The sequence below is a fragment of the Phocoena phocoena genome, chromosome 12 (genome assembly GCF_963924675.1).
Source record: "Phocoena phocoena chromosome 12, mPhoPho1.1, whole genome shotgun sequence".
Lineage (NCBI taxonomy): Eukaryota > Metazoa > Chordata > Mammalia > Artiodactyla > Phocoenidae > Phocoena > Phocoena phocoena.
In genome coordinates this window covers 12549574-12577320 of record NC_089230.1, presented here as the reverse complement: position 1 = coordinate 12577320, position 27747 = coordinate 12549574, and the positions used below count along the sequence as shown (strand labels likewise).

General features: G+C 38.9%; 1 protein-coding gene across 1 annotated transcript in view; it reads right to left on the bottom strand.

The window, feature by feature from the left end:
- The window catches only part of IPCEF1 (interaction protein for cytohesin exchange factors 1), a 136206-nt gene that overhangs the window by 56240 nt on the left and 52219 nt on the right, over positions 1-27747 (bottom strand). The window contains exons 4-5 of the mRNA XM_065888613.1: positions 20373-20518; positions 19601-19770 (exon numbers count right to left, since the gene is read on the bottom strand). Coding sequence (XP_065744685.1) covers positions 19601-19770; positions 20373-20518 — 316 coding nt within the window. The remainder of the gene's footprint in view (positions 1-19600; positions 19771-20372; positions 20519-27747) is intronic.

Genomic DNA, 27747 nt, shown 5'->3' with positions numbered 1-27747 from the left:
CGTGTCCCCTGCATCAGCAGGCGGACTCTCAACCACTGCGCCACCAGGGAAGCCCTCAAGACAGCTTTATCAGCTAACTTTCCACCCTTTCTCACTTCCTTATTCCCTTTCCAAGTATTTCTGGTATCACTACCCAAATAAATTACTTGAACCCAAATTCTCTTCTCAGGGTCTGCTTCTGGGAAATCTAAACCGAGATGCTATTCCTCTCACTGAAAATGTCCTTACTCGTGGTTCCTGCTCAGGAACAGCCCATCTGCTTGACACCATAATCCCTCTTCATCATTGCCTTTTAAAAATCACCCAAGAATGGGACTACTTCATTATCATATTAGGTCATATTTAAGTGGTGACCAAGAAGTGACTGGCATCTTACTGTATGATTTATAAATCAGCTCCTCTAGCTAGCCATTCTTACTTACATTCTTCCATTCTCTCCCTATGAAATCATATTTTAAATGAAATTAAGTTACTAGTGAACTTTCTGGTAGTCTGACATAAAAGATAGTCATTATCTTCTGAAATATTTTCAGAAACAATTAAGATGGAAATCTTAGCTCAAAACAATCTTGTGTTGTTTTTCTCTGTAATATAATATCCTCACCACTGGGCACAAGCCTTAGTACATGAGGCCATTCGTGATCTGCCCCATGCAGCTTCAACTCTCATCAGTCTTTTAGAAGCCTTAAGACCCTAGAGATGCTATCACTTTCCCCTACGTAGAGTTGGTCTTTTCAGCAACATGGTCAGAAAAAAAAGAAAGAAAGCACTAAAAAGGAAGGAAAAGTTTTTAATGAATAGGAAGACATTTGATTAAATTTCGCTATTACAGAATAAATTGTATCTCTTGCTTCCCAGTAAATTTCATCTACCATCCATGGTTAGAGCAGGAGTGAGGGAAGAGTAAATAAAGGAACATCATTTAAGAAAACTTGAGATCTGGTGCATTTGCTTTCAATATTAGAAATTCAAGAGAAATAAAAAATAAGGTTAGTATAGCACATAATTGTGCCTTCACGCAATGCATATTAAATCTTCGAATACTTCAGAAACTTTCAAATCTCTTCAAACTGTTTTCATAAGTTTCATGAGTGCCAGTAAGTTACTTCTGAGCCACAACAAAACAACCCCAAATGGGAAAAGATAGTTTTCCAAAGAAGATATATAAATGACCAAAAGGCACATGAAAAGATGCTCAAGGTGATTAATCATTAGAGAAATGCAAATCAAAACCACAGTGAGGGCTTCCCTGGTGGCGCAGTGGTTGGGAATCCGCCTGCCAATGCAGGGGACACGGGTTCGTGACCCGGTCCGGGAAGATCCCACATGCCGCGGAGCGGCTGAGCCCGTGAGCCATGGCCGCTGAGCCTGCATATCCAGAGCCTGTGCTCCGCAACGGGAGAGGCCACAACAGTAAGAGGCCCGCGTACCGCAAAAAAAAAAGAAAAACAAAACCACAGTGAGACACCACCTCACACCAACTAGTATGGCTACTATCCAAAAACAAGAACAAACAAAAAACCAGAAAATAACAAGTGTTGGTGAAAATGTGGAGAAAAGGGAACGCTTGTGCACCAGCTGTGGGAATGTAAAATGGCCACCATAAAAAAAATAGTATGGCAGTTCCTCAAAGAATTAAAAATAGAATTATCATATGATCCAGCAATTCCACTGCTGGATATATAACCAAAAGAATTGAAAGAAGGGTCTCAAAAAGACATTTGTACACCCATATTCATGTCAACATTATTCACAATATCCAAAATGTGGATACAACCCAAGTGCCTGTCAACAGATATGAATGGATAAGAAAATATGGTATACACATACAATGGAATATTATTCAGCCTTAAAAAGGAAGGAAATTCTAACACATGCTACAATACGATGCAATGAACCTTGAAGACATTATGTTAGTGAAATAAGCCAGTCACAAAAGGACAAACACCTTATGATTCCAGTTATACAGGGGACCGAGAGCAGTCAAACTCGTAAAGACAGAAAGTAGAATGGTAGTTGCCAGGGATGGAGGAAAGAAGGTATGCGGAGTTATTGTTTAGTGAATACAGCGTTGCCGTGCTGTAAGATGGTAAGACTTCTGGAGATCGTTGCACAATGATGTGAATGTACTTAATGCCACTGAACTGTAGCCTTCAAAATGGTCAAGATGGGAAATTTCACGTTATGTGCAGTGTACCACAATTTTCCAAAAATAAACTCTAAAAAATGTTAAGCTACTCCTCTGAAAATCATTATTTGTCAGTAAAGGATAAGAACGCATTTGCCACAGTAAGTTTCCTAAGATTCAAAATAGGAAAATATCAGTGGTTACTATGCTGTTCGTGAGCCCACCTCTTTCCCAGGGAACAGCCAGCTATTCATGTTCCTATTTCACAGGTAAGGAAGAAAGCCCAGAGAGGGTTGGGGATTGGCCTAAGTTGTTAAGTGGCTGCAGCGTCACGGTGGGACCCATCGTCCTGATTCTGAACCCAGGGACATCTTCGACTATAGCACGTCATTTCCTTGTGTCCTTATTGAAGACGTTGTTTCAAACATGTTTTAAATGCTGACTCCTTTAAAAAAATATTATATATATATATATATATATATATATATATATATTTCATTTCCACTGCATAGCTTCCTTTCCAAATGTTCTTGAAACACGTTTTATGGGAAACGAAACACAGCAGCACCATGACAGACGAGTTTATCAGCTAGCTTGTTGGTAGAAGAAGCTGGGCCCTTGGTCCTTAAAAAGCTTGCTCCAGGGGGATGATAAATGTTCACATAATGATTTCTCAGGAAAATCCTCAAATCTAGCCAAAAGTTCAGCTCATCCCATGGGGCACTCCTCATTCTATTGCTCCGGAAATGTGCAAACAGCCGCATCACTAAATCGCGTATTACCTAAACTCTTCCTCCAGGTTAGGAACTACTGTGCTGAAGAATCCCCCAGGGCCTCCTAGTTCACTGTCCTGTTTTATGGCTTAAAATCACCCTTGACACAGGGTCAGTAAGCGTATTTTTAGAATCTCCAGTACACGATAGCCACTGTCACCAAGAAAACAAAACACAAAAACAAACAAACATTTCTGGTGTCTGAAAATCCTTAGCACAATTCTTCTGCATACTAAAATCACAATATTATGTAAGCACATCTCATCTAAAGAATATATATAATTGTCTTTCTTTATATGATTTTTTTTATCACTTTAAGATGCATTTGATTTTCTCAAATAACACTCTGAATTACGTAGGGACAGCATTCTTGGTCAAAGTGTACTTGTAAGAAAATGGATGCATACAGAGTTACATCACTGACCTAGGATGACACAACTTAGTACGAAAGGGCCTGGTGACGTTTGTCCTTCCTACCCATGCTGGCGAAACTCACCTTCCTGCCTGCTTGCTTAAAAGAATAACTGAGTTATACACACACACACCTATCAATATATTTATACACATACTAGTAATTATATAAACACATATATTAAACATACATAACTATAAATACATACTGCTTTATATTCAATTTAGCATATGTGTGCTTGTATATTCTATTTTCTGTTAGGTATTTTAAATGATTTTAAAATAACGGGATTTCTGATTTCAAATTCTATGGATTGATAAACTGTGATATATCCATATGTAATACAGCCATTAGAAATGATGTTGTGGATATATATGCATATTGACATGAAAATATGTTTGTAATATATTGCTTAGTGAGAAAATCAAGTTATAATTTTATTTTTGGAAAACACAGAAAAATGTTTGGAAACAGATACGTTAAAATGTTTACAGTGATCGCAGCAAGGTGGTGGGATCCCAATTCACTTAAATAAATAAATGATCTTAATTCATTTATTTCTTTCTGTCTGCCTCCATATCTGTCTGATATTTTAAAGCATTTTCTTAATTATTTAAGGCATTTTAAAAATGATTTAAATTTTCAAGAAGGAAGAAGCTGGATCCTACCAAAAAAAAGATAAAGTAATTTAAGAGAGAAAGGTTGTGGAAACACCAGAAACAGCACTATGCACTGCCTACCAGACGAGAGAAGATAATGCTGCATCCCCCTGACTGGGCATTTCAGTCACTGCTGTGAGCTAAGAAGACTATCCTCTGATACAGCCCCACCTATGTCATTAACCCTGGCGTCCTCTTCCAAATCAGCAGTGCCCGAGCATACCACAGCCTCATGAGAACAAGACAGCAAATGAAACATTTCACAGCCTTGGTGTTTCACAATTGCTTTTGCAAAGTTTGGGAAGAATTGAAAGGAAAATAATATTGGCAACATAAGCAATTGTTCCCACACTGTGTGAATTTAGCAACAAGAAGTTATTAATAATAAAAAAAAAAAAAGCCTGCCTCAGCTATTGACTGCCCTGGTCATAAAGATATGGGTGGGGAACCATTATTTTAGAAATACATTCTGGAAGCTACCAAGGAAAATATATGTTAGGACATGGTGATAACATCATAAACAACAAATAAATTAAGCCAAAACCAAACATACTACAATAAGGTATCACCTCACACTGGTCAGAATAGCTATCATCAAAAAATCTACAAATGATAAATGCTGGAGAGGGTGTGGAGAAAAGGGAACCCTCTTGCACTGTTGGTGAGAACGTAAATTGATACAGCCACTATGGAGAACAGTATGGAAGTTCCTTAAAAAACTAAAAATAGAACTACCATATGACCCAGCAATCCAACTCCGGGACACATACCCAGAGAAAACCGTAATTCAAAAAGATACATGCACCTCAATGTTCATTGCAGCGCTATTTACAATATCCAGGGCATGGAAGCAACCTAAATGTCCATCAACAGAGGAATGGATAAAGAAGATGTGACACATATATCCAATGGAATATTACTCAGCCCTAAAAAAGGAACGAAATTGTGTCATTTGCAGAGATGTGGATGGACCTAGAGACTGTCATACAGAGTGAAGTAAGTCAGAAAGAGGAAAACAAATATCATATATTAAGGCATATATGTGGAATCTAGAAAAATGGTATAGATGATCTTATTTGCAAAGCAGAAATAGAGACACAGATATAGAGAACAACATAAGGATACCAAGGGAGAAAACGGGGGTGGGGGGGCAGGTGGGATGAATTGGAAGATCGGGATTGACATATATACACTCCTATGTATAAAATATATAACTAATGAAAACCTACTGTATAGCACAGGGAACTGTACTCAGTGCTCTGTGGTGACCTAAATGGGAAGGAAATCCAAAAAAGAGGGAATATGTATACATATGGATGGTTTTCTTTGTTGTAGAGCAGAAACTGACATGGCAGTGTAAAGCAACCATACTCCAATTTTTAAAAAACATCCATTTTAAAGATCTTTTCACTCACCTGAAATTATGAGGGAAGTGACAGAATTCAAAAAGTCCTCAATAATTCCTATGTTCAGGTTTTCAAATGGTACCTAAACTGTCCCATTTACCCCTTTCACCCATGTGGTCATCTTGAAGTAAACTGCTCACTTACAGCTGCTGAAACATCTTTTGCCCTGTGTGGATCTGTCATCATTTCACTTTCTCATATTCCTTTCCCATACAAACTCTAGAAACACAGGCTGGCAAAGAGTATATCAGTTTTACTTAATTGGTTTGAATTGTCTTCACTGAAGAAACTTTTCTAAATATTGGAATTTTGTTCGGGATACACACAGAAGCTGGTTGTTAGCCGAAACAATGAATATGGATATCAAACACATTAGAAGCCCATAATTCATAAAGCATCTCATTTTGTAGAACTCTCAGAATATATTAGGTGTTCAAAATGCTTTGATTAATTGATTTATATAATTAGTTGATAATTAAGTAACGTAATAAGCAATTTTCTCAAAAAAGGACTGGTGCCTACCCTGTGCCTACTGGTTCTAGGCTCTACGGACACAGTTTAAACCTGAGAGGTAAAGAATACGCCCTCAGGTGTTCCCATTATAATGGGAAAAGAAAACAAGAATAAGCTCTGATTGCATTATAAATTCCTAGAGATTCTTTTTCTTTAATCTATTTTTTTAATTATTAATTTTATTTAGTTTTTGGCTGCATTGGGTCTTAGTTGTTGTGCGCCAGCTTTCTCTAGTTGTGGCGAGCGGGGGCCACTCTTCGTTGCGGTGTGCGGGCTTCTCATTGTGGTGGTTTCTCTTGTTGCAGAGCACGTGCTCTAGGCGCGTGGGCTTCAGTAGTTGTGGCTCAAGGGCTTAGTTGCTCCGTGGCATGTGGGATCTTCCCAGAGCAGGGTTCAGACCCGTGTCCCCTGTATCGGCAGGCGAATTCTTAATCACTGCACCACCAGGGAAGTCCCAGATCTTTTTTTCAACCTATGCTAAACTTGCTGAGACACTTTTCCCAAAATCTATGCTAAGTGATTAATAATGAAAATTAAGAAAACTTAAATGTCTCTTTCAAAGGGAGAATTAACCCATCTCTTATTTTTCTTATGCTGAAAAAAAAAAAAAGGTGCTCTATATTTACTGAAACTTTTAGAACAGTTGTCTCATGAAAAGAGAAATTCTGGCTTTCAAGTAACATTTTCTGCAGAGGTATATTCAGTTTAGTCTAAAAACTGATTAGGTTTTTTCTATAGAGATTCTCATAAAACCAATTCCAAGAAAAATCTCTTCCAAATCTAAGATCCTCCAAAATTCATATGACCTGCATATACAGCTAAATACTAAAAACATCTGATATAGTCCCGGTTACTTGAACCTGCAGACACGTGGAATCATTCAGACGGTGAGGGGGAAAGACAATCACATTAGGGCAGGCAGGTTGAATTCTCAAAGAACTGAAAAGTCTGCATAATATGTATTAAACCACATAGTAACCCACAAACCTCACCAGTTTACCAAAAGTTTTTATGAAATAAAGAGTCGGTGATTCACCTTTTCTATAAGAGACCCAGGGCTCCCTTGAACCACTGATGCAATAGCACAAATGGCATCAATAAATGGTTACTTCACTACTAAAGAACATGGCTTTCTAGTAATTTTATCCAAAGAAAGAGTGTACAAAGCTAAAATAGACCAGAAAAGTCAATGACATTGAATCTAAATGGAACTCCACATTTTTAGCCACGAACTTGTCCTTCCTCAATTTTCATATTATTTTCCCAGTCTCCCCAGGCTCCAAAACTTGGAGTCATCCTTATTTTAGCTTCAAATGTTTTGTGTCCTATATCAAGTGCTCAACATACCTTGCCCTTTCATATTGCGTCGTGTGTCCCAAATTTTCAGTTTCCCCTCTACTCTAGGAGTTCATGTCTCAGTACTTGCATTCTGTCACCATCTCTTAACTGACCCTCTGGAAAACTCCTTTATTCTCCAATACATCCCCTTTATTACTGCTTGGTTAGTATTTTCACATTCCAATTTCATGAGATCAACTTCAGACTCAAGAATCTGCAGTGGCTCCCTACTGCCTACTGGATCAAATCCACATTCCTGCCCTGTGCATTTGAGACCCCATTTACCAGCCCTGGCTCACCTCTAAATGGAGAAGCCATGCAGCCCAGGAAATGGCCTGGCTTTGGTGTTGGTGGATCTTGTTTTTAATCCCAGCCCTGTCATATACTCTTTATGCAACTTTGAGCAAGTTACTTAAATTCCCTGAGCTTCATTAAACTCCCTTGAAAAATGGGAATAATACAATCTATCTTGCCAGGTTATTATGAGAATTCAATATAATACCTAAAACAATGGGTTGGCACAGCTCATGTATATTTTCATTCGTTTGTTCACATTAGTCCCCAGACAGGAATGCCCACACACTACCCTCTATCCTTAAAACAAACAAACAAACAAACAAACAAAACTGCCTTCCAAGGCTGATCTTAAGAGAATCTTCTCCATGAAGACTTTCTACATCCACTGCAACCCACAGGAATACTGTTTTTTGATTGGTGAAAATTATGTTTATCTAGTAAAGAAGGCTGGCCTCTTTGACCAGGGAAATGATGCAGCTTTGGAAAATGATACGAAAAGAAAAAACACACCTTCCTAGGTAGAAAGGAGAAAGAATCTTCCAGGAACAAAAGTTGCTTGGCAGAACTCTCTCACATTCGACCCAAAATATTTTCCTTACCCCTGGAATTTCCAGAATTCATCTGTATTGCTCAATCTCAGAGCCATATTTTTCACCAACTTTTCTTTGATCATGTCACTTACATAGGTCTTTTCCTCTCCACCAGTCTTATAAGTTCTTAAGAGAGAAGAATTGTAGTCTCTCATTTATTTTTAATTCTACGTTTACAACAGTTAGCCCAAATTCTTTTTAAGTCCTCGATAAATACTGGTGGAAGGATATGTAGGTGGGTGGGTAGGTGGATGAATGGATGGATGGATGATAAACCTTTCATGCTGGGTTCACTTAAGAAGAGACTTTTAATGTCTGTTATCTGTAACTAATGTTAAACTGTGCTTTGTAATTAAAGCCTAAATAGTTCAGGCAATGCATTTGTTCCCTTGATGTATTGTGATCGCTCACATGTGCTCTTGGATAAAGTAAGAAAATACACCACTAAGATGAGTAAATGCTCCTTGAGTAGAAATATTTAAGAACCTCACTGATTTTAAGTGGGTTGTATAACATAGTATATATAATATTTACTATATGATTGGTCTTGGGTATAAATAAAATCCACAATATATTTCCCAAGGAACTATGCTAAATTTTAATTAAGAATTCTTAGAAAAGAAAAATAAGAAGTTATAGCAAAAGAGGGAAATCTAAAAACTGAAAGATATGAGATAGTTTTAACAAATAAGTAATCACATCTTAAGGACCTATACTGTCACTATTTCATAGCAACATGCCTGAAGGAAAACAATAATTCAGAACTTTGCTTCTCCTTCTCCAGAGAGAAGATATTGATCCCAAACATCAGTCTCCAGCTGTGCCTGAAATCCAGGTGAAATGCTAGAGTGGAGGGAATTCCCCAGGAAACCTTTCTCTCTTTCAACGTTTCTGTCCCCAGCCTGGTGATCTGGATGAATGAACCCTTGTCTTCAGCCAGAGGCCATGGCTAGAAAGAATCTAATAAAATAAACTCTGATAAGATGTTAGCAAAACGGGAACTGCTGTGTGGGACCTATTTGGGACCGTGAAGCCCTTCTATCAAATCTCAAATTGGACCTTTTCCTGTATTTTTAAGAATAGACGTGACTATACGTGACTATTTTTAAAAGAGACATAGTTTTGCTGGAAAATTATTTTCCAGCAAAAGCAGTCCTGGGGCATTCTCTGGCACTGAGACAAAGGGGCTGTCTGCAATCCAAGAAGAGAGCCCTCACTAGGAATCAACCATGCTGGCACCCTAACCCTGGGACTTCCAAGCCTTCAGAACTGTGAGGGGAAAAAACTGTTATTTAATCCACCCAGTTTACGGTAGATTCTTCTGGCATTCAGATCTTAAAAGGGAGAATGTCTTGAGCTTCTGTAAGACTCACTGGTTATAACTGTCTCTTGCTGGAAAAGATGATCTTTCACTAGAGAACTGGAAGTATCATCTTCACCTGCTTAATGGGAACAATCCCCAACCCATTTGTTGCCTGAATGTAAAAAACAACAACAAAATAAGATACCTTCACTCTAACAAGAATTTAGCAAATCATACCAAGGATTGTGCTGTGTGATATGAGGGATCGAAGAAGGAAGACAGTAAGTAGTCCACATAATTTTAAAACAGATTTTTTTTCCCCTCCATATAATTTGAAAGCTCCTTCATTCGACTCTGAGACAGGGGAGATTGGTTCAAGATGGTGGAGTAGAAGGACGTGCTCTCACTCCCTTTGCAGGAACACGAGAATCACAACTAACTGCAGAACAATCATCGACAGGAAGACACTGGAACTCACCAAAAAGATACTCACATCCAAAGACAAAGGAGAAGCCACAATGAGACGGTAGGAGGGGCACAATCACAATGAAGTCAAGTCCCATAACTGCTGGGTGGGTGACTCACAAACTGGAGAACACTTATACCACAGAGGTCCACCCACTGGGGTGAAGGTTCTGAGCCCCACGCCAGGCTTTCCAATCTGGGGGTCCGGGAACAGGAGGAGGAATTCCTAGAGAATTAGACTTTGAAGGTTAGCGGGATTTGATTGCAGGACTTTGACAGGACTGCGGGAAGCAGAGATTCCATTCTTGGAGGGCACACACAAAGTAGTGTGCTCATCAGGACCCAGGGGAAGGAGCAGTGACCCCATAGGAGACTGAACCACACCTACCTGCTAGTGTTGGAGGGTCTCCTGCAGAGGCAGAGGGTGGATGTGTGTTACTGTGAGGACAAGGACACTGGCAGCAGAAGTTCCAGGAAGTACTCCATGGCATGACCCCTCCGAGACTCTGCCATTAGCCCCACCAAAGAGCCTGGGTAGGCTCCAGTGTTGCATCGCCTCAGGCCAAACAACCAACAGGGAGGGAACCCAGCCCCACCCATCAGCAGACAAGTGGATTAAAGTTTCACTGAGCTCTGCCCACCAGAGCAACACCCACCTCTAACCACCACCAGTCCCTCCCATCAGGAAGCTTGCACAAGCCTCTTAGATAGCCTCAACCACCAGAGGGCAGACAGCAGAAGCAAGAACAATCCTGTAGCCTGTGGAACAAAAACCACATTCACAGAAAGATAGACAAGATGAAAAGGCAGAGGGCTATGTACCAGATGAAGGAATAAGATAAAACCACAGAAAAACAACTAAATGAAGTGGAGATAGGCAAGCTTCCAGAAAAAGAATTCAGAATAATGATAGTGAAGATGATCCAGGACCTCAGAAAAAGAATGGAGGCAAAGATTGAGAAGATGCAAGAAATGTTTAACAAAGACCTAGAAGAATTAAAGAACAAACAAACAGAGATGAACAACACAATAACTGAAATGAAAAATACACTAGAAGGAATCAATAGCAGAATAACTGAGGGAGAAGAATGGATACGTGACCTGGAAGACAGAATGGTGGAATTCACTGCTGCGGAACAGAATAAAGAAAAGAGAATGAAAGGAAATGAAGACAGCCTAAGAAACCTCTGGGACAACATTAAACGCAACAACATTCACATTACAGGGGTCCCAGAAGGAGAAGAGAAAAACAAAGGGTCTGAGAAAAAATTTGAAGAGATTATAGTTGAAAACTTCCCTAACATGGGAAAGAAAACAGCCATCCAAGTCCAGGAAGCACAGCGAGTGCCATACAGGATAAACCCAAGGAGAAACATGCCGAGACACATAGTAATCAAATTAGCAAAAATTAAAGAAAAAGAAAAATTATTGAAAGCAGGAAAGGAAAAACTACAAAAAACATACAAGGGAACTCCCATAACAGCTGATTTCTCAGCAGAAACTCTACAAGCCAGAAGGGAGTGGCATGATATATTTAAAGTGATGAAAGGGAAGAACCTACAACCAAGATTACTCTACTTGCAAGGATCTCATTCAGATTCGATGGAGAAATCAAAAGCTTTACAGACAAGCAAAGCTAAGAGAATTCAGCACCACCAAACCAGTCCTACAACAAATGCTAAAGGAACTTCTCTAAGTGGGAAACACAAGAGGAGACAAGGACCTACAAAAACAAACCCAAAACAGTTAAGAAAATGGTCATAGGAACATACGTATCGATAATTACCTTAAATGTGAATGCATTAAATGCTCCAACCAAAAGACACAGGCTTGTTGAATGGATACAGAAACAAGATCCATATATACGCTATCTAAAAGACACCCACTTCAGACCTAGGGACACATTCAGACTGAAAGTGAGGGAATGGAAAAAGATATTCCATGCAAATGGAAATCAAAAGAAAGCTGTAGTAGCAATACTCATATCAGATAAAATAGATTTTAAAATAAAGAATGTTACAGGAGACAAGGAAGGACACTACATAATGATCAAGGGATCAACTGAAGAAGAAGATATCACAATTATAAATATATATGCACCCAACATAGGAGCACTTCAATACATAAGGCAAGTGCTAACAGCTATAAAAGAGGAAATCGACAGTAACACAATAATAGTGGGGGACCTTAACACCTCACTTACACCAATGGACAGATCATCCAAACAAAAAATTAACAAGGAAAAACAAGCTTTAAATGACACAATAGACCAGATACATTTAATTGATACTTACAGGACATTCCATCCAAAAACACCAGATTACACTTTTTTCTCAAATGCACGCAGAACATCCTCCAGGATAGATCACAAATCTTGATCACAAGATTGTGATCTATCTTGGGTCACAAATCAAGCCTCAGTAAATTTAAGAAAATTGAAATCATATCAAGTATCTTTTCTGACCACAATGCTGTGAGATTAGAAATCAATTACAGGGAAAAGAAAGTACAAAACACATGGAGGCTAAACAATACGTTACTAAATAACCAAGAGATCACTGAAGAAATCAAAGAGGAAATAAAAAAATACCTGGAGACAAATGACAATGAAAACATGATGATCCAAAACCTATGGGATGCAGCGAAAGCAGTTCTAAGAGGGAAGCTTATAGCTATACAAGCCTACCTCAAGAAACAAGAAAAATCTCAAATAAACAATCTAACCTTACACCAGAAGGAACTAGAGAGAGAAGAACAAACAAAACCCGAAGTTAGCAGAAGGAAAGAAATCATAAAGATCACAGAAGAAATAAATGAAACAGAAACAAAGAAAACAATAGCAAAGATAAATAAAGGTAAAAGCTAGTTCTTTGAGAAGATAAACAAAATTGATAAACCATTAGTCAGACTCATCAAGAAAAAGAGGGAGAGGACTCAAATCAATAAAATTAGAAATGAAAAAGAAGTTACAACAGACACTGCAGAAATACAAAACATCCTAAGAGACTACTACAAGCAACTCTATGCCAATAAAATGGACAACCTGGAAGAAATGGACAAATTCATAGAAAGGTATAACCTTCCAAGACTGAACCAGGAAGAAATAGAAAATATGAACAGACCAATCACAAGTAATGAAATTGAAACTGTGATTAAAAATCTTCCAACAAACAAAAGTCCAGGACCAGATGGCTTCACAGGTGAATTCTATCAAACATTTAGAGAAGAGCTAACACCCATCCTTCTCAAACTCTTCCAAAAACTTGCAGAGGAAGGAATACTCCCAAACTCATTCTATGAGGTCACCATCACCCTGACACCAAGACCAGATAAAGATACTACAAAAAAAGACCCAATATCACTGATGAATATAGATGCAAAAATCCTCAACAAAATGCTAGCAAACAGAATCCAACAACACATTAAAAGGATCATACACCATGATCAAGTGCGATTTATCCCAGGAATGCAAGGATTCTTCAATATATGCAAATCAATCAATGTGATAAATCATATTAACAAACTGAAGTAGAAAAACCATATGATCATCTCAATAGATGCAGAAAAAGCTTTTGACAAAATTCAACACCCATTTATGATCAAAACTCTCCAGAAAGTGGGCACAGAGGGAACCTACCTCAACATAATAAAGGCCATATACAACAAACCCACAGCAAACATCATTCTCAATGGTGAAAAACTGAAAGCATTTCCTCTAAGATCAGTAACAAGACAAGGATGTCCACTCTCACCACTCTTATTCAACAAAGTTTGGGAAGTCCTAGCCACAGCAATCAGAGAAGAAAAAGAAACAAAAAGAATCCAAATCGGAAAAGAAGAAGTAAAACTGTCACTGTTTGCAGATGACGTGATACTATACATAGAGAATCGTAAAGATGCCACCAGAAAACTACTAGAGCTAATCAATGAATTTGGTAAACTAGCAGGATACAAAATTAATGCACAGAAATCTCTTGCATTCCTATATACTAATGATGAAAAATCTGAAAGAGAAATTAAGGAAACACTCCCATTTACCATTGCAACAAAAAGAATAAAATACCTAGGAATAAACCTATTTAGGGAGCCATAGATCTGTATGCAGAAAACTATAAGATACTGTAGAAAGAAATTAAAAATGGTACCAACAGATGGAGAGATATACCATGTTCTTGGATTGGAAGAATCAATATTGTGAAAAAGACTATACTACCCAAAGCAATTTACAGATTCAATGTAATCCCTATCAAATTACCAATGGAATTTTTTACAGAACTAGAACAAAAAATCTTAAAATTTGTATGGAGACACAAAAGACCCTGAATAGCCAAAGCAGTCTTGAGGGAAAGAAACAAAGCTGGAGGAATCAGACTCCCTGACTTCAGATTATACTACAAAGCTACAGTAATCAAGATGATATCGTACTGGCACAAAAACAGAAATGTAGATCAATGGAACAGGATAGAAAGCCCAGAGATAAAGCCATGCACCTATGGGCAACTAATCTACGACAAAGTAAGCAATGATATGCAATGGAGAAAAGACAGTCTCTTCAATAAGTGGTGCTGGGAAAACTGGACAGCTACATGTAAAAGAATGAAATTAGAACACTCCTTAACACCATATATAAAAATAAACTCAAAATGGATTAGAGGGGCTTCCCTGGTGGCACAGTGGTTGGGAGTCCGCCTGCCGATGCAGGGGACGCGGGTTCGTGCCCCGGTCCGGGAGGATCCCACATGCAGCGGAGCGGCTGGGCCCATGAGTCATGGCCGCTGAGCCTGCGCGTCCGGAGCCTGTGCTCCGCAACGGGAGAGGCCGCAACAGTGAGAGGCCTGCGTACCGCAAAGAAAAAAAAAATAATGGATTAGAGAACTAAATGTAAGACCGGACACTATAAAACTCTTAGAGGAAAACACAGGAAAAACACTGTGACATAAATCACAGCAAGATCTTTTTTGATCCACCTCCTAGAGTAAGGGAAATAGAAACAAAAATAAACAAATGGGACCTAATGCAACTTAAAAGCTTTTGCAAAGCAAAGGAAACTACAAACAAGACGAAAAGACAATCTCAGAATGGGAAAAAAATATTTGCAAATGAATCAATGGACAAAGGATTAATCTCCAAAATATATAAACAGCTCATGCAGCTCAATATTAAAAAAACAAACAATCCAGTCGAAAAATGGGCAGAAGACCTAAATAGACATTTCTGCAAAGACATACAGATAACCAAGAAGCACATGAAAAGCTGCTCAACATCACTAATTATCAGAGAAGTGCAAATCAAAACTACAATGAGGTATCACCTCACACCAGTTAGAATGGGCATCATCAGAAAATCTACAAACAACAAATGCTGGAGAAGGTGTGGAGAAAACGGAATCCTCTTGCACTGTTTTTGGGAATGTAAATTGATACAGCCACTATCAACAGTAGGGAGGTTCCTAAAAAAACTACCAGCAATAGAACTACCATATGACCCAGCAATCCCACTACTGGGCATATACCCTGAGAAAACCATAATTCAAAAAGACACTTGCACCCCAATGTTCACTGCTGTGCTATTTACAATAGCCAGGTCATGGAAGCAACCTAAATGCCCATCGACAGACGAATGGGTAAAGATGTGGTATATATATACAATGGAATATTACTCAGCCAAAAAAAGGAACGAAATTGGGTCATTTGTAGAGACTAGATGAATCTAGAGACTGTCATACAGAGTGAAATAAGTCAGAAAGGGAAAAACAAATATCGTATATTAACACGTATATGTGGAACCTAGAAAAATGGTACAGATGAACCGGTTTGCAGGGCAGAAATAGAGACACAGATGGAGAGAACAAACGTATGGACACCAAGGGGGGAAAGTGGAGGGGTGGGGGTGGTAGTGTGATGAACTGGGAGATTGGGATTGACATGTATACACTGATGTGTATAAAATGGATGACTAATAAGAACCTGCTGTATAAAAATAAAGAAAATAAAATTTTTTAAAAAAAGCAGTCCTTATTCACCATCCCATTTCTCAAAATTCCCATGGATAAGGTAAATGCTGATGATTCCTAAATCTGATTTATTTATGAAATCAACAAATATTACTTGAGTGCCTAGGAAGTATCAGACACTACCTAAGGTGCTAAAGATATACTACTGTCTTTCTCTACAGAGATTATTACCAATTATGGAAAACAGCAAGTCTAACAACATGTACAAAAGAGGAAGATAAGTGTAATAAGTATAGGTTGCTATGGGAGAAGAAGAGGCAGCCTAATTTGGGTCAGAGGAAAGGTAAGAACACCTCGAGGATGCGCTATTTAAACTAAAATTTGACTTACAAGGAGGAATAAGCTTGATGGAATTGGGTGGGAGAAAGACTGTACAGCATGAAGGCAAAGAGTTTGCTGAGCTGAAAAACAGCATATGCAAAGGCTTAAAGAGACAGCCGGCATATAGGACATTAATAAGGAATTAAAAGCAGTTCTGTAGTTGAAGCTTGGGTGGAGGTGGGGAAGCTGGGGAAATAAGATAGGTACAGGTCAGGAGACACCCAGGAGCCAGGAAATGAATTGGTACTAGAGGCAAAGGAAAACAACTGTGTGGATTTCAATCCAGGATTTTAAACAGCCTGGATTTTTAAGGCTGTTCAACTTGAATATGGTTTTGTAAGACATGGCATAAATTCTTGTGTGCTGCATCACATTTTATGCACATAATATGGGGTGTGAAAAATGGTAGATGAGTGTCTGGACTTGACCTTTCTCAAGGAAATCTGCGTAGTACTTTTTAAAGCAGCAAAGAGTGATGGAAGAAGGCAGTACACCATGTGTCAGTTACTAGGTAACAACAATGACAAAATGCTGAGAGAGGTGAGGATGATGTCTCCTCGGGTTGTGTCAGGGAACAAGAGAGACAAGCAAAGGGATCCCATGAGCTCACCTGTACTTGCACATAAGAACGCCCCCACGTTTCACTTATAGAGTTGTTCTGTCCAAACCCCATTGAACGCAGACAATAGGGGAGTTGAACCACATCATTTATCCTGGTCCCCGCATGGGGTCAGGTCGGCATATGACAACAACCGGGGGCTGAAGAGTCAAAGGGGCTAAAGAGGATCTATTGTACCCCCTCCCCTTAGGACTTGGGTCACTTGAAGAATGTACACAAGTTCTATGAGTCTCAGCCTTCCCAACTTTCTAAACGTGGTGACAACTGCTACCTTGGAGGGTATTTTGGAGAAGTTAAAAAGAGTGTGTACGAAAGGTGCCTCGACTCTCCCTTGACATATGGTAGGCATTCGATAAGAGGTGGCTCTGGCTGTGATGCTATCAGCTCCATTATCATATGAGAAAGCATGGGGAACAGGGAAGGTAGAAGAAACAGAAGTTTGTTCATAAGACATTGGTGCCTTGGGAGCTACTCTGTTGAATCTGAATTCCTTGAGTGGCAGAAAGTAAATAAATATTCTCAGCCTGAGGGTATGTGTTCGGCAATTATTTCACAGTTGATATTCACACAGATAGCAGGACTATGACCGTTAATTAAGTATTCACCGAGTAGCCTTTTCTCCCCCAAACAAACATGTAATTAAGATGTCAGGGTGTGTGTACGTGCGCGCGCGTTGAAAGGGTCCTTCTGTTACATACCACAAGTTTAATAGAATAATTCTGTGGCCAAATAAGTCAATTTATTCTCCATTCAATGTTGCTAATCTAATTCTATTCGAGTACGTGAGATTCCTAATGCCTAAAATAGGTAATTCATTGCTCTTCTAAGAGAAACTTAAGCCAGATGAACTTATGAAGCCAAATAAGCCAAATCTGTAAGTATGTGTGGTTCCGAGGGGGCTCGATCCTATGAAGACAGGAGCAGTACCAGAACATACGTGCAGAATAATGTGACTGAATGAGAAAATTAATGCCATGCTTATATCTGAGTTTTGTTACTTCCCACAGATGTGTCATGCTCCATCAGCACCCAATCCTTCCAACAGCCTTGGAAAATTCCTAGAGAGCTATTAAAAGGTAAATCAGTAAGCCCTCTCATTTCATAGAAGATGCAAACTATCACTTGCACAACTAACCAAAAGCAAGAGCCTAAAATATTACAAACGAGAGGGAGAAAGTTATATTAACCATAATTAATTAACCTTTGTTAAGAAGGAAGCTGTATTTGTTCAGGAAAAATCCCTTAGGATAGAAGGTGAGACCCCAGCTCCAGTTTGCCTTAATTTGGGTAAAATTATTCCATGGTATTCCTGGTAAATGTATCCAGGAGGGGAGAAGAAAAGAGAGAAAAAGAAGATAGTGGAAGACTGCATACTCTGCAAGGTGTTTCTTTCTTGTGAAGCTCCCAAATATTTGATAAAATTGTTAAAATTCACCAAAAGCTCAAAAATATATATTTTTATAAAACTCAGTGAAGAATTTTGTTCCATGTTTTGGGTGAAACCAAATCTGTAAGCTTGGGGACAGGGGATGCGGGAGGGGGGAGGGGGAGTACAGAGAAAAGCACAGGGGAGGATGCTTATTCCAGGGCACTGGAATTGGATTTGGGTCCAGTTTAATCAAATCCTTACAGGACAGGTGCCTTGGATTATGTGGGTACACAACTTTTTGATTAGTGGCCAGTGAATGTAAATTTATCGACTAAAAATTTCACCCACAAACTACACGGGGCACTTATTTTACATTTATAAAGTTATTTGCCCTAAAGCTCTGTTGCTTGAGAGATGGGCATACACAAGTCATTTTAAAATAATGGTATCACGTAAAAAGAATTTTTGTGGCTTGTGGTCAATTTTTAAATGATTTTCCCTTAATGGATTAAAGGACATCCACTGCTGACCTTCACTCTACCACAAAGAGAAACTCAGGCTCTCCTGAGATCAGCAAATGGCTACTCGGTGTTCATGGAGAGAGTTCCTTTGTGAAAGGTCTCTACTCAGTATTCGGCAAATATCGTTGTTTTCAGAATGCTTCAAGCCAGGAAAGATCAGTACACATTTTAACGGTAACTTTATTTGCAGCCCTTTCCAACAGAAAACTCGCCTGCAAAGCAGACCACAAAAGTGAAGTGCCTATTACAGGATAAATGAGGCAGCTTTCTTATCAAGTGTTGTCCAAGCATCATTAGTTTAATGCCTTCACTGTACATGCCAAAGAACGAGAGATGACAGTCACCAACACAATGCCGGCACACAGGTTAGCGATTCCAAAACCAACCCACCTAATAGAGAAGGTCAGAGGAAAAGAAGATAATAAAGGAGGAGAAAAGAAAATAGCTTCCTGTGGACTGAATCAATTTACACCCCAATAGGTCTTAAAGTTGAGTCCCTTTTTTTCAGTAGAGATCTTAACAATGTCAAGTTCCCATATCAAGTGTTGTCCAAGGAAATCCTGAAATGATTAGCATCTACCATGGAAGAGTAACGTTAATAGGCCCTGAAATCCTCCTTCAATAAGGATATATATTTGGATGCCCCTCTTCAACCAAAGATTAGTCAAGCAGGATGGTTTTCTCCTCCATCAAGTATAATAGAATAACCTACATACCTACAGAAACAGTTTCTAGAACTTATTTGTTTCTTTGCCCTGTTCCAAGTCCCAGAAATAAAAATGATCTTTCCCATGGGGTTCACCTGCTCCACAATGATCTTTGACCCACCCTTTGTTAAAGGGTCCTGGGACAGGAGGAAGACAGTGGACTCACCATTTGATTGCTGTACCAGTACAGTGATGATCCCTTCAGGACCACCCAGAACTTTTTCCATTTGTTGCCTAGGAAAGTTCCTTTTTCTTTTTTCTTACATAGCCACCCTTGGCAGTCAGCGTGCCCCAGGTCTTTACATGATATCCTCCTCCGACTCATGGTGAAAAAACCTGCAACAATTATGTGAAAAGGTAGGTAACATCGTATCCTGATGTATGTGTTCGCTGTTTACCTCCAGGAAGTTGGATTTTTGTACCAAGATTTATGCAAAGCAAATGCAAAAAGAAAGTAATTTATCGATTTTATTTTTAACCATTCATTTGGTGCTTAGAAGGTACAAGATATGATCAAGGAAACAGTGAGACTCACATGCAAGTGTTAGTCTAAGAATATTCTTCAATAGAATAAGCTGAAAACATGAAAATCATGAGTCTGGCAGGCACATCACTGCACTAACACAGCTCGTTTCAACAATAATAGCAGTAGTTATGCAAGAGATGCCAAAGGGTTAATGCCCACCTAGAAACACGGCCACTTCCCCGACTCAGTGCCAGTCTTTCTAAGCTCTATTGACATACCACGGGGGATTAATCCAAATGAACAGCATGCCGTCATTTCTTAAAATCGATCCAAAAGAACCCCAAATTAATCTGCCATCCACCTTCTGATATTAGCATTAAGACAGACAAAAATCAGATCCTAAAGAAGGCATCCAGGAAAAAGGACTCTCACACACACACAAACGGGATAAAGAAACAAAAGATCTAATTACCTTTAGTTTTCTTTCTCTGCTTCTGACGCAAGGGAACCTGCTGGAAATGCAGGAAGGAAAGAAAAGAGGAAATTTCTGATTGTGTTGTAACATTTGTAACGAGAGAAAGAGGGAGGAGGTGGCAGTATGTATGAGCAGGATGGAAGCTAAAAAAAAAACTCTCCAAGCAGAGCTAAAGGGGAGCTACTAGCTGAGGCACAAAATGTGCTAATTAGAATCAATAGAGATGGAGCTGCACCTGAAAAAAATACATAACAGCATTTATCACTAATGTTTCCTGTTTCCACCCACAGGCATCTTTCTCACTACCGCTTTAGTTATGACAGGACACCGTTCACTCAAGTTCTTAAAAATAATAAAAATATTTCCCTTTTTATTTTTTGTGAGAGAAGACAAAATTATGTTGTGCTTCTTTCTGTGCCATTTCTAAATAACAGCAATTATTTAAATAAACCTGCAAGATAACCATTGCAATGTCACAATACTACAGGTTCACATCAGATTGTTAAATTCATGGTCCTGCTAATACCGTGGGGTTGCATCTAAGCCACATGAAGTAAACATCCCAGAAAAAAAAAGTTCCACAACCTCTTTTGGTGAGATCTAAGTACCTATCAACCCTCCTTATCAGGAAATTCTTATTTACATCTAGATTTAAATTACATATTGCCTTAAGTATCTCTGAATGTTTCTCGTATGTTTTACGGAAGATAAATTAATTGCCAATTTCTCTTTGATACTAGCTCTTCAAATATTCAAATCAGACAAAAGACAATCTGAAATACATGCTTTTCACAATACATTTTAAACAATTCATGTAAAATCATCAGACTATCAGCAAAAATACAAAAAAATGCTTTCAACGGCTCTGTGTGTGTGTGCAGAGACAGAAACATTTTAGATTAAAGAAGTTTCATTTTTTCCTCCACAATATCTAAACTGAATTTAGTCAAGTTTAATTGACTTAATCTTTTCTGGTAACAAGTGGAGAATTTGAAAAACATTGTACATAATTGAAAAGCAGTTCTAAAAATTGGTATGCAATCTTATTACTAGATTTTATAATGTTATTTTCGATGTACCTGGCTAGTACTCTCCATATCTAACTATTGATCTAATAGCTACAATGGTTCTACGATATGTTTGAAGAGGGAATATGACAGAGCGGAAATAAAATGGGATTTTAAAATCCAGAGGCCTGAAATCAACTCACGGCTGTCATATGTAGTAGCTGTGTTACTTGTGGAAAAATCCATTTATTACTCGAAACCAACTTCCTCATTCGTAAAATCAAGATATTTATAATAATTCCAATCCTGTAGGTCTCAAAAATATTTAAGAAGATTGTACCTGAAAATGCACTAAAAACTAAAAATACTTTATGTGACTATGTACTATAATACATGATTATAGATATAAACAAGTACTTCATATCTAATAAATAAAAATTTCCTAGTAATTTTCAAGGTAGGTAGGATTTGTATTTCCTTCAGCAACAATGATGAAGTTAAAGTGCTTAAATTGTATTTCCTGGGAAATCCCATACCGACTTTTTATTTTACAAATGTTAGAAGAAAATTTTATTCCTTAAGAAATTAATCATCCTTGCAAAAAACGGACATGACAAATGCAATAATTGCTCTAAATTTTAGTCAAGAGTAGACATGCTAGAGTCATGACACACAACTAAAATTTAGGCATTTTTGACCAAGTTCTAGTCTCAGCTCCGCTTCATAAGATATCTCCCACACTGACCTGCATCTTGGTCTAAAATTCCCACCATTTCTTCAAATGGTCTCCTGGAGTCTTTTCTATAGGCAATTATCTGAGGTCAGCAAAACCTATTAACAAAATATATTAGCCCAAATATCTTATTTGCATAATGTATACCATTTGGATAGCTAGAACTTAGTTGAGAGCCAGGACTAAAGGTGAAGAAGAGAGTAAGTCAATTTAGATAGTGGGAACACTTTTAGAAAATCTGGGCTCCAGGAGACCCCAGGAAGCACTCAAGACAAACTAAGAACCAGGGGAATAGGGAGGAAAGGGAGTTGTAGACAGAGGCATTCCTAGAACGTTCTGGCCCCATGTGAACAAGGTAAATCACATTAGCTCATACAAAAAGAGCAGCTCTGATAAGAAGAGAGAGAGGAAGTAGGAGAGGACAGCTGTAGGATCTGTAAAGGGAAGCATCACCCACTCCAAGCCTCCTGACTGGGAGCCAGTGAATCTCCTCCATCCATCGCTTATGGGCTCCCAGTGCAGCAAGGGCTCTCCAGCTCTACCACCCAACCTTATGGCTGGTTCTAGAGAAAGCCCCCTATCAAACTGTAGGCTCTGTCTCAACTTTGCCCCAAACCAGGCCTCTGTCTACGCTAGATTCTTGCACCTGGGCTGGATGAGAAGTGGGGCTCTAAGCAGGACAATACCTCAAGCAATGTGAGCACCCAACAGGAGAGGACTTTACTCAGACTTTTTTAAAGGGGGGACAGGGAGTTTAGTCATCGAGTCAGCCCTCCTCAGACAGTACTTCTCCTAAGGCAAATTATCGTAGAATCTATATAACTGTTCAAACTGTTTCCCCCCAACCAGAAACAGAACTGCATATTATAGAAATGATAAATTAGAGAGAATTTCAGTTTCACTTGAAATATATGAATTTGAAACCTAAATTGGTTTACATGAAAGAATGAAAACAATCTTGAGAACTTTACTGAGTTTGAGATACATCTAACCCCTCACAACAGGAAATGGAACCCACGAACTAGCCAGTTTCATAAAGATCTTACATGTGGTTTATTTCACTAGGTGAGTGACAAAAAGCCAAGCAAGCAGCAAGTGCATTTTATGAGACAGTTTTTCCATAGGGAATTATAACAATCATAACAAATATCCGAAGCCTAATAAGATATTTTTCTCACACAATTTTCTTCCCATTGGCATGTTGTAGGTAAAACTGAAGAATTACCCCAAATTCTGAATTTGCCCTAACTTGGTTCTAAAACTTGAGAACATTTTCTCTTTTAAATAAATATTTCCTTTTTTTTTGAAAAAGACTATTTTTCTTTTACTTTTTAAGGTGGTTAAAAAAATTCACTTGGTCATTAATCACTCAAAATCACACGTTGTATAAACTTAAAAAGGAACCAGTATAAAATATACAAATGGACCTCCTCTGATATTGAATGATGGTGCTCACAACCAAGATCAGGGTAATTATTATATTGACTTCTAATATATATAGTAACTGTTAACTCTTACAGGTACAATTTACCCCCCATGATATATTAAAATTCACCATAAAGTGGTTTGTCATTACGTCAAACTTCACAATGGTCCTGGTATTAAGCGAAATTATATAGTGTTATGCTAGTCTTGATTTGTGGCATTTACCCAAGTTCCATGGTGTAAAACTTCAAGATTGCCAATTTTAGCACTACTTTAACGAAGCCACAACAATTCCTAAATATTTTAGATCCAAGCCAGCTCCAGCTGATAAAGCTATTAGGCATGTTTCTCCACAAACACCTTTGCCCCACAAACATCTTTCCTCCTTCCTGGCAAATTAAACTCAACTTTGTAAAGAGAATTTCAAAGCTTTTATATATTAAAATTTTACCCGTAAAAATACATGAAAAACTTGCTTAGTTTTTTTCAGAAGACTAACCACTTTAATATTACTTAATAAGTGAATATGAAAAGGAAATCTCTAATAGTGAAAAATGAAGACAGATAAGAGACTTTATAATAACAATAGACAGTAATTGAAAACAATGATAGCTAAGAAACATATATAAAGCTTATACTCATATAATGTTTGCCATAGGCCAGTCACTGCTCTGAATCTTTTCATAAATACCTGGATTGAATTCTCACAACATTTATGGCTTAGGTGCTATTATAATGCACATTTTACAGATGAGGAAATTGAAGCAAACAGAGGTTCACTATTGTGCCCAAAGTCACAAGAGTAAATGGTAAAATGCAAATATTTGTTTCAAGAGTAAAATTCACAAAGTAGTAGCCTTTAAGGTATTTGCTTTGGTTGTTGATGCTGTATAACGGAGGAGGACAGAGAAGCAAGGACTAGAGTCTGAGGGGAAGCTGGAAGCAATGGCACTTTCTACACAGAAGAGAAATTCGAGAAATATTATAAAAGAAGGACTACGGGGCTTCCCTGGTGGCGCAGTAGTTGAGAGTCCGCCTGCCGATGCAGGGGACACGGGTTCGTGCCCCGGTCCGGGAGGATCCCACATGCCGCGGAGCGGCTGGGCCCGTGAGCCGTGGCCGCTGAGCCTGCGCGTCCGGAGCCTGTGCTCCGCAACGGGAGAGGCCGCAACAGTGAGAAGCCCGCGTACCGCCAAAAAAAAAAAAAAGACTAGGGCAAAGGGGAAGAAGAAAGAGAGAGGAGAAAAAGAAGGACGGACAGGGAGCTGCGGGGGAAGAGGAGGAGGAATTTAGAACATGGAAAGTGAAGGAGAGCAATGTGCCAGGGAAAGAGTTTCTAGCTTAAGCAATGGGATAAATGACATCAATATAGAGGACACAGTCATATATACTGAATTAAAATATATTCAGTAATAAACATATTGAGTTTGATGTACATAAGAGGCATCTGATGGAAACAGTCAGTATATATAGTACTTAAGGGTTTAAGGATTTGGAGGAAATCTGGAATAAAGACATAAAATTAGGAATCATCAGGGTACAGAGAGGGAAGTCTTCAGTTTGGATAAGATAACCCAGATGTGCAGAATGTCAAAGGGTTGAAGTCAGAATCCGAAGGAAGACCAGTATGTTTACACGGAAGCAGCAGGAAAGGTCTAGGAGACTGAGCAGAACAGCACAGGACAAAAGAAAACCAGGAGAGGAGCTGCCATGGAAGTGAGGGAGAGACTGAAGCGAAAGGTGAGCCCAAACCATTAAATACTACCAGTGTCAAAGAGAAAGAAAAAGTTACTGGAGACCTTGGCAAAACAGTTTCATTGTTGTGTTGGCTGGGAAACAAATTCCAGTGGGTTGGGGAGGAATGGGAATTAAAGAAGTCAACACAGCACTGAAGACTAGTCTCACCAGAACCTTGATTGAAAAGAGGAGACATGATAGTAACAGGAGGGCCTAGGGCCAAAAGAGAGATCGTCACGTGTTTTTTCAAAACCACACTCCTGTGCTTATAATCTCTCCTGCGGTAAATTCCAGATACACACTTACTCACTGATAGTGGAATGTGGAAATTGAAAAGCAATTTAACAACATGGTATCAAGAGTCTCAACTCTATCATATTCTAACTCATTGAGCACACATCTCTTCCTTCCTTCCTTTCTTTCTTACTCTTTGATTTTACTTTTAAGGTAATCAAATCTAAATACACTCATGTCTCCCTATGTACAACTTCCCTTTTCCATTTCCCTCTCATTCACCCCAGGTTACACTAAGCTGAATGTGATTTTTATCATTCCAATGCAATTTTAGTATTTATAAGCAACATTCACAATACTATAAATAATAGCATTAATGGAGATACTTAATTTTTAGTATTGTGTTTTTGAGATTTTTTTCCATGTTGAGACAAGTAGCTCTAATTCTAATATAGCACTGTAGTGAATGAAAATGACACAATTTATTTATCCATTCACTTATTGACCCACATTTAATTCACTATCACAACACTGTTGCAATTAACAACTTTGTATAACTGCACTGTGCACCTCGACACGTGTTCCTCTGGGCTAGAGTATTTATCTGAGAGTGGACTTCGTGGTCATAGGATACGTGCATCTTTAATATTGCAGGTATCCCCAAATTGCTTTCAAAGTGTCCTACTTATAATCCCTCCTGCAATATATAAAACCTTTAGTTCTCTACAACCTGGAATATGTTTTGGTCTTTTCTTTCAAAATTTCAGCAATCTTTCTACCTGTTTCTTTTTTTTTTTAACTATTCCATTATTTTCTGCTCTTAATTTTCTGTCTTAATTTTTAATCTGTTTATCTCCCTGTGCCATACGTGTCCTGCATAAATTTTTCAATTTACTAACACTCTTTTAGAAAGTATCCAACGTGGAATGTATGCCATTTACTGAGCTTTCTATTTCAAACATATGGTTTCTTTTCCAATACTTCAGTTTTTTCAAAGCCCACTTGCATTTTATACTTTTTCATTTGTGCCTGCTTTTCTTTCAAACTTGTACAAAAGATTCTTTGAGCTTCATACTTAAAATTTTTTGTCAGGCTTTAAAATGTTGTTTTTATGTAAAATAAAGTTATACTTGAATTTTGTATTTGAGAGTCTATCTTTCTTAGCATTTCTCAAATCTGTTTTGGACTTTTAAGTTTGCAGAATTGTGAGTGGAAGGGCCTTATGTTCTCTCCCCCTCCCTCTCTCTCTCAGTCTCTCCCTCCCTCTCTGCTCCCCTTTCCCCCATTACGGCCGCACCTCCCTCCTTATCCATTTGGACGTTGCCTCCACCTGATGTGGAATTGGTCCTACAATCAGGTCCTGACGCCGTCATGGGAACTCCGGCCTATCCAGTTGCTGGTCTGGCTGGTGACTAGGTTTAGCTCCTGATTTTGATACGTGTCCCTATTCCTCCCTTCTTAGGCCCTCAGGTAGCTTGTGGAATTGTGTAACCCCAGGCAGTGCTTCAACAACTGTTTTCTCTTTTCATCTTTAGCCCCTTTCACAAGTGGGGGAGCCGCCGTTTACCATTGTCATTGAGAAGTGAACGTAGGGGCTTCCCTGGTGGCACAGCAGTTAATAATCCGCCTGCCAGTTCAGGGGACACAGGTTCCAGCCCTGATCAGGGAAGATCCCACATGCCGCGAAGCAACTAAGCCCGTGCGCCACAACTACTGAGCCTGCGCTCTAGAGCCTGCAAGCCACAACTACTGAGCTCGAGAGCCACAACTACTGAAGCCTGCAAGCCACAACTACTGAAGCCCATGCTCCACAACAAGAGAAGCCACCTCAATGAGAAGCCCGTGCACTGCAAGGAAGAGTAGCCCCTGCTCACCGCAACTAAAGGCCGTGTGCAGCAACCAAGACCCAACACAGCCAAAAATAAATAAATAAATAAAATTTTAAAAAAGAAGTGACCATAGCTCCCTCATATTTAGCAGAGCGTTTTCCCACCTCCCTAACCTGGACCAGGAGGCAAACTGCTTCCTGCCTCCAGATGAGGTAGGTGCCCAGCAGGCCATAGCTTCAGTCATGTTGCCACTTTTTATTTCTGATCCATAGAGATGATTACTGTGTTTTTGAGCCTAACTGTGCTTTCCCTGTTTTCTATGTTTCTCTTTGTCTATCATTGCTCTGTATTTACAGCAGAGTGGAGTGTCTATATGTGAACCTGCAGAACCATTATTGAATGGAAGC